The sequence below is a fragment of the Solanum tuberosum genome, unplaced genomic scaffold (assembly GCF_000226075.1).
Source record: "Solanum tuberosum cultivar DM 1-3 516 R44 unplaced genomic scaffold, SolTub_3.0 scf00025, whole genome shotgun sequence".
In the NCBI taxonomy this organism is placed as follows: domain Eukaryota; kingdom Viridiplantae; phylum Streptophyta; class Magnoliopsida; order Solanales; family Solanaceae; genus Solanum; species Solanum tuberosum.
The window spans coordinates 2,160,044-2,168,728 of record NW_006238951.1 but is presented as its reverse complement, the minus strand read 5'-3'; the positions used below and the strand labels follow the sequence as shown (position 1 = coordinate 2,168,728).

General features: G+C 36.8%; 1 protein-coding gene across 1 annotated transcript; it reads right to left on the bottom strand.

Annotated features, from left to right (window-relative positions):
* Window positions 1–677: 677 nt before the first annotated feature.
* LOC102591179 (putative ABC transporter C family member 15) lies at window positions 678–7,539 on the bottom strand. The gene is made up of 10 exons (XM_006341279.1): window positions 5,206–7,539; window positions 5,024–5,110; window positions 3,735–4,385; window positions 3,028–3,192; window positions 2,399–2,693; window positions 1,955–2,169; window positions 1,351–1,656; window positions 1,212–1,275; window positions 884–1,123; window positions 678–805 (listed from the first exon to the last, which is right to left on the bottom strand). Exons 1-10 carry the CDS (start codon window positions 7,537–7,539, stop codon window positions 678–680), a joined length of 4,485 nt encoding a protein of 1,494 aa, XP_006341341.1.
* Window positions 7,540–8,685: the final 1,146 nt, after the last annotated feature.

Below are 8,685 nucleotides of genomic sequence, written 5' to 3'. Positions count from 1 at the left end.
ATTCCTAAAAAAAAATATCAAAAAACACACTATTTAGGTGTATATCTTTAATATTAGAATATTTAAAAGAAAAAAACATTACTAAATATGTATATTTGATCAATGTATTTATAGAAATCAAAAAAACTAAATAACCCAAATCATAACCTAAAATGAAGGAACCGACCCGTTTACCATTTAGATGATATGACATCCCTAGCCTTCGACTCCTGGATCAGCCTCTGATCACAAATTTCTTTTTTATGGTATGCTAGTTTGTTGAGGGTTTTAACTGTTTATTTTGAGTTGAGAATACATAAATATCAGACAATTGCAAGCTTATTGAACCTATACTTTTCATCTGGCGGGTTACACGTGGGAATTCGGAAGGTTTTATATGCATCATCAACATAACCTCTCCTAAAATGCAACTTTGAATTGAACATAATTATTGGTAATTTCGAAAACGAAGTCTACAAAATGTTACAGAATTCCAATGCTGGGATGTGTGTATTCTTCATTTTGTGTTCAGTTTTTCACTATACTGAACTAAGCTTACAAAATTTTCAACATCCTGTGACATAGTGATAGAATCCAGAGGGAAGAATATCGATTTTTTCAGCTTTTATAAAAGCTTTAGCTTTCTATTATCATTTGTTTCTTCTACCACTGCCTCTTGCAGAATGTAGAAATGAAGATCAAGTCTGTAATATAGCTAAGCTGTTAAATTTTTTTGATCTCATTGAATACTCCTTTATCAGTTTGGAGAATAAAGAATCCTCTCTTTCCAATAGCTTCGCTGGTGTGTCATATTCTGCTATTTTTCCTGTTTAAGGACAAGGAATTAGAAGCTTATTCAATTCAACGTACAGAATAAAGAGATTTAGGTGCATTGAAATTTTACCTTCATTCAAGACCAAGACAAAATCACTATCGATGACTGTGTGGATTCTGTGAGCTATTGTGACGACTGTTTGATTTTTGAACTCTTGACTGATAATCTTTTGCAACACTGCATCAGTTGCAGCATCAACTGATGCTGTTGCTTCATCCAGAACAAGAATACTGCTTTTCTTCAGCAAGGCCCTTCCAAGACAGAAAAGTTGCCTTTGACCAACACTCCAGTTTTCTCCATTTTCAACCACTGTGAAACTTAATGCTCACATTAGTAGGTTTCAACAAGGAAATATGCCTTAACATTCTACTTCTTATCATGAGATTTCTAGTCTAACCTGTATATTCTAGTTTCTCTGGCTTTGCACGTACTATATCGCCAAGTTGACATTTGTCCAGAGCCTGACAAAAGAAGACTTGACTACATTATTTCACTGATCCAAATTACTGTTTTTCAATACTGAGTGCAATAAGTACCTCCCAGATTTCAGTATCAGAGTGTTGTGCTAGTGGATCTAGGTTTCCTCTAACTGTTCCCTCAAACATTGTTGGATCCTGAGGAATAATACTAAGCCTTGACCTCAGATCATGAAGGCCAATCTTGCAAATATCTACATCATCAATGATAATGCTTTCTTCTCGGGGTTCTATGACCCGGAAAAGAGCCTGAATGAGGGTTGATTTACCACTTCCTGTTCTGCCCACAACACCGAATTTCTTACTTCCTGGCAATGTGCATGTTATGTTTTTCAAAACAAAAGGGAGGTGTTCAGCATAACGTATCTGTAGATAGAGGTACGGGGATAATGTCAGTGGGTGGAAATTGTAATTCAATCAAGCTAAAAAATATGTAAATAAGTACATAATATTCCTGCCAGTTTTTTGGTTAAATATAGCTTTATTCCTTGCATCCTGATCATTATAGGAATAGTGAAGACATACTAGAACCACAAAATTGTACAGTTTTTTGAACTGTCTAGCATCTTTGACATCTATTACTATTGGATGATATCCTATTGCGTTATTGTGAACTTCATAATTGAGTCTAATTTTATTCTAAGCTATGAGACACTGTCTTTACCTGCAAATTTTGGAAGGAAATTGTACCAGTTTCTGGCCAAGTGATTGATGGTCTGCTATTTTGAATCACAAGAGGTGCTTCACTGGCAAGGTTAGAGTACTGGAGAATCCTTTCAACTGATATCATTTTGTTTTCAGCATAGCAAATGTTCCATATAACTGAAGCTTGTAAAACATTCAAATTGATCCCATATGTTACTGCTAATCCTGCAATGCCTGTAGAATATAAAGCAACATCAGTTTCCTCTGATTTATTTTATGAAATTGAACTTCTTAACACCTGTACACTACCACTACATCAGCAAAAGAAATCGAGAAAAGAAACTTCTGATCAACTTGACTTTCTTAAGAAACATGGCTTTGGTGGATAACATGCTTTTTCCATCTTTAGTTCCTACCTCTGCTCTACATAACAACATAAAGACAAATAGTTTCTGATGCTCACATGGATTTATAATTCCTTCCGGGAGTGTGACTAGCAGAACAAGGGAGAAGGCGAAAACAAAATTAGCTAGCTGGTTCAGTCTAAAAGAAAGCCATTCCATTGCGGATACATTGTGAAACCATGGCCTTGAATGACCATCTATGAGACAAAGGTTTGCATGTGCAAATCGATCTTTTTGGTTGAAAGCACGAATTGTTGCTGCTCCTGCGAGTGATTCTGCAAAGTGATGGAGGATCGGAGCTCTTTGAACTCCATATAATCGAGCAAGCTCCCTTGCAGTTGGTATGTAGTATTGCTGGCATTTTTAACAATAATATCTTCAAGTTACATTATGTAAAAATTAGAAAGAATATCTTTGGAATCTTAAACAAGCATAGAGTTTGTTAATCCTTTCATCTTCAAAAATATAAGTGTACCAATATTTTCCCAAACATCACTTACTGATGTATACAAAAACTCTTTTACATGGTAGCTAAATGAGAAATGCTTATTTTAGTAGAAAACTTGGATTTATCACTGTGTCAGCCTCCCCTAACTTGACCACTAGAGTACTTTGCCAAAACAAGACAGCAACTTCTTGTTTTAATCTATTTAGCATTCCAAGATTTAAACATGTACTGCTTACTTACCTGGTACCAAATGCAGACTGCTGTTACTGGAATAAAGATGACAAATACTTCCCATGCGGCCTGCGACATGACTGCAATTGTCCCAAGAAGCTGAATAATGGAGAAAGCACACAAACCCAACTTGTTTGCCATTTTCAAGTCTAGAACACTTTGGTCTGTCGATGCCTGTTCATGTAATAAGAGATGTCTTGATGATTGATTCAATAGGATTGCATGAATCAACTGAATTTTAGCCTTAAGTTCTAGAGGTTATAGCAAGTATATAGACCCTTCACTTTGCTTTTGTCATGTTTTTATCCTGACTATCTTAGTATTATATTTCTCTGTGGATTAACTTGTGAGTTACGGTTGGTTGAGCGGACAAATTCAGATACCACATGACTTTACACTGGAAGACGCCTACTTGCTTTATGCAGTTATGAGATATAGTTAACATTCCATTATTTAGATTTTCTCAAATATGTTCCTCCGACTTATAGCTGTTATCATGCCTGATTTCTTCCTATTTATTTATTTTTAACATGTACCAGGGATATATCTATCTATCCGTGAATATTTAGGATAAGAAAAACTATGCAGCTAATACTACTTACGCAGTATATACTAGTACTTAGCTAAATGCACACATCTCATTCAGATGAAGTAAACTGCAGCTGATATGCTGTCCTCTATGTACGATAACAATCAACTAACTTTGAGTTACTTACGCGATTTAAGATTCTTCCAGTAGGAGTAGAGTCGAAGAATGACAAAGGAGCACGAAGGATGCTGTGCAGCATGTTGCTAAAGAGCTTTTCTGCGGTTCGAAGGCCTACTATAGCCAAAAATGATGACCGGACTAGCACACAAAGAGAACTTCCAACAGCGAGAAGCACATAAACAAAAAGTATGAAGTTCATCTTCTCTGCTATTGGTGCTGTATCACCTGTGGGACATGACCATGCCATCCAGTAGTTGCTGGCTATCTGAAGCAATTGAAATGATGATTGCGCTAGAAGAATTATTGGAATAAAGGCACCACCCTTCACAATGGTCAAGTAAGAAATGTAAACTTCCTTTCCAATGCTTCCTTTTTCTCTCTCCTCATCCTGCACAAGTCTGCCATCCTTTTCTGTTATCTCTATGAGGAGATTGTTTTCTGAATCCTGCTTAGTGTGAGGAAATTCTGCATTTACGTTACTATCTGTATCAAGATCACCATCAGTAACTGCATGTTCAGATACTCGACTTGAGCTTTCAACTGTTAAAACTGATTCTAAAGCCTGGTTGTGTGCTCCAACTAGAACTTCAAATCCAATATTTTGTTTCAATAGTTCTTCAAAAGTACCAGCTTGTGCAATTCTTCCATTTTGCATCACCTGTTGATATTAACGAGTTAGATTCTGCATACAGTTTTGCATGTTGGTCAAAATTTTCGAAATCTTAAGTGGTACGAAGTATTTCCCATAAGAGTCTAAATATTACTAATGTTTAAAATGATCTTTGATATCCTGAATAGGGAACCTCCAAATATTTGGAAAGTTCTAAAACATTCCAGCTTGTTTTGAACTGTGCAACATGTATACACTTGAGCAAGGAGTAAACCTCGATCTTTGTATATTGGGATTTCCTTATTTTGTGTACCTTCTTGAGCTGGATGAGGCGAAACTTTCATGTCTGATTTGGAAGGGGGGGAGATAGAGGAGGGGATCCTATAGAATCCTATTCCAATATTTCTGTTGCTAGACCCGTGACTAAAAAGTTTACTTTCTTAGAATTACTAACTTTTTCGAATATCAAATCCAATCACTTATGGACTTGATATGTTCATGTAAACAATGGAATATACTAAGGAGTTGCTATTTCTTTAATCTGAATCATCATTTTCAGAGTCACTATATAGGAAGATTGTTGCTTTGTAAGGGTGATGCTAGTATTCATAAATTATGCAGATGTTTTATCACATTAATGGGTGGTGCATCAGTGGAAAAAATTGAAATTCTGTTTTCCTGCATACCAGAATGAGATCTGCTGCAGGAAGAAACTCAACTTGATGTGTAACATAAAGTATCGTCTTATCCTTGAGAACCCTCATCAAGCACTCCTGCACCATGCAGAAAATTTTAATATATAGCTTAATAGTTATCCATATATAATTATGGTCTTTTGTCACTAGAATTAGTATGCTGTACAACCCACCTGAAAGAGATGCGTTCCTGTGTGAGCATCGAGAGCACTGAAAGGGTCATCAAGAAGATATATATCAGCATCTTGATAAACCGCACGAGCAATTTGTATTCTCTGCTTCTGACCTCCGCTCATATTTATCCCTCTTTCTCCTATTTCAGTAAGATCACCAGCAGGGAATAGTTCAAAATCTTTTTTCAGAGCACATGTTTCAACTGTTGTGTCATACTTGACACTCTCATAAGGTTTTCCAAATAGAACATTCTCCTTGATGTTTCCTGTAAGTATCCAAGGAGACTGAGGAACATATGCTACTTCACCGCTGATCTTGACGATCCCTGACTGTTTTTGCATCTCTCCTAGAACACAAGAGAGCAAGCTTGACTTCCCTGATCCAACAGTGCCACAAATTGCCACCCTCATTCCCCTCTTAGCTTGTAATTCTATTCCATCAAGGGTCGGGATTCCTGATTCTGTGTCCCAGCTGAATGTTCCACTCTTGATCTCAACCCCAAATTGCGTTTCATCTTTGGGAACAAATTCAAGTGCATCTGGTTGAATCTCATCTTCCTGCAGGTAGTAAGCAATTCTATCAGCAGAAACTTTTCCTTGTGCTATGGCAGAGAGTAAATCTGGCAAATTGAATATAGGATCTTGAAGCATCCGAAATGTAGCAAATGCAGATAAGACCCTCCCTGCAGTCAGTGGAATGCCCATCATAACACATCCAGAAAAGGTTGCCACAGAAATAAATATAGGTGATCCCCAGAATATAAAAGTAGTTAGAGCTGACAATCTAAGTGACTTCCACAACCAATTATACTCAACTTTTCTCAAGATTTCCAGCTTCTGTAGATAATAATTATCCCATGCCTGAAGTTTGATAGTCTTAATATTCCGCAGAATCTCTGAGGTGGATTTCATTCTTTCATCTTTGGACTCCATTATCTTAGTTTGATAACCCTTTAGGATTCTTATCAGGGGTATGTTGCCAGTCATGAGTATCAGAGTTGCCCCTAATGCCACAACTGCTCCCATCCCTAGATTCATGTGTAAAATATAGATAGACAATGATATCTGGATTGGTAACATCCATATTGAGTTGAGGTACCATATAAACTCTGTAATCCTTTGAACATCTACACTCATGTAATTGATTATTTCTCTGCTCGTGTAGCTTTGGCGTGATTGACTTGATAAAAGTAGGCCCTTTTGGTAAATATGAGATATCAGAGCACCTCTGACCCGGAGGCCTAGCTGTCGGGCTCCAAATATCCACTGCCTTTGTGCAATTGTCTCAACCATTTTTGCACCAAGAAAAGCTAGTGCAAGAAAATAGCCACTTTGTAACCCCCGAAATTTCTTTTTGCTGAGGAAGTTTACAAAGTCATCAATAAGGTATGGACCAACATAAGATGATCCTGCACTAATAACTGCGAAGATGGCATTGATTGCTGCTTTCTTTCTTCCAAATAAGTAAATGGCCTTATAGATAGATGGGTTTCTAGTTCCATCCCTTTCCTTTACATACTTGAGGCTTTCGTCAAAGGAATCAGATAGAAATTTTGCAGAGTCCCTGAAGTCGACATCTGGGACTTCATCACGGTCAATGGGCTTCTTGATTCCAATTTCAAATAGCGGATTGAGCCAAGAGAAGGTGATCAGTTGGAGAAGACTAGCTTTTCCATATAGGCTGTCCCTTTTGGCTTCGGAATGCTTTTCCCTCTTTCCATTTAGAAGTGGTTTAGTTGTGCTGTCTGAGATGTCAAAAATTATACCTGTTTTCCCTCTAATAGAGATAACTAGAAGGCAGGTTGATGCAATAAGACTAAGGATATCCACATACTCTGCAAGTCCTAGATGTTCATCGCTTGTGATGACAAAATGGGCATCAAGAGTCGCACGAGCAAGAGATAGAAAGAAGCTGGAAATCCACCAGATTCTGAGGACCCAAGGAAACTTTATGCATTTCTTATTTTGAGTTGTGTAGAGCACAGTAAATGAACCTGCCCATGATGTTATTTGCAGAATCTCAGATGAAAGAATTGGAAATTTGAATTGGTAGTGAGCACCATTTCTCTCTTGCAACATCAAGAGCATTATGAGATGAGTGCTCAATAATATGATTGTGCAGATAATGCTAAATATGTAGGAAACACCAACTTTTGTGCCAAAAACATACTTCTCAACTGTCATAGCCTTCTCTCTGCCTTTGCGTAGGAGTGAGTCCAGTAGTAAGATTGACAGGAATCCCAGTAGGACAATGATGCTCGCGTCCTCCCACAAGCAGCGCCACAATGGTTGTAGCCACACAATCTTTAATTCAGGGAAATTTATATCTGCCATTGTTCAAAAGAAGAATCATCATCATTAATATAAAGCAGACTAAACTATTCTCAAACTAACATCTTTTTTTGGTGGCTAAATTCATAGGCGGCGCTTTAAAGTTGGCACCAAGTAAGCTTTTGTTTATTTTGAACACTCATAGTAGCTCTTTGTTGTCTTATTTCAATACTTTTTTTATATTAACACATCCACCTTAAGCGCATATTGACAAATGCCTCTATGTGGAAAAATAGACCAATCCGTATGAGATGTGGGGTTCCAGCCCCATTTTATTAAAGTCTCACTTTGGTACAACTATATACCAACTCAATCTTACCAATATAACTACATAGTTGCAAAGTTTGAAACTTTAGTATTAGCTGTAAATTTCTTCTATAAAAAGAGCTCATTAACTCATTTATAGAACACACCAATTCACAGAGAAAGAAAAATATAGAGAACTGTGAGGTTTTCATAGACTGTACAAGAAATAGTCTGTGAAGAAAAATAGAGTTTGAGCAATATTTTAGTAAGGTGGAAATCAAAAGAGTGTTATTCCTTTTGAGTGTGTAGTAGTCACTTTGAGTATTGTATTTGTGACTACACAGTGTAAAAATTTCTTGCTATAGTGATATCAGCTGCTCCTCTTGACCCGTGGTTTTTACCTTATTTAAAAGGGTTTCCACGTAAAAAAAATTGGTGTCATTATTTTCGCATTTTATTTTTATTATTTTGACCATATATATTTTTGTGCTTGTCCGCATTTTTCCAACAAACTGGTATCAGAGCCAAGGTTTTATCTGAATATGCTCTATAGTTGTAGCACAATCTAAACTTCCACATAGAAAAGATTTACCTTGATTTGTACTAGCTATATTTTTTTGTGGAAAACGATGAAAGCCAACACAAGTAGAATGGTTACTTTGAATGGTGTTAATTATTCTATTAGGAAAGGGAAAATGAAAGATCTGTTTTATGTCAAGAATTTTAATCAACTAGTCTTTACCACTGTAAATCTTGATAATAAACAGATGAAGAGTGCAATTTGTTGCACAGACAGATTTGTGGATTCATTAGACAATGGATTGACGATAATGTGTTGAACCATATTTCTCGGGAGACACATGCTCGAACTCCATGGGAGCATGTTGAAAGATTGTATGCTCG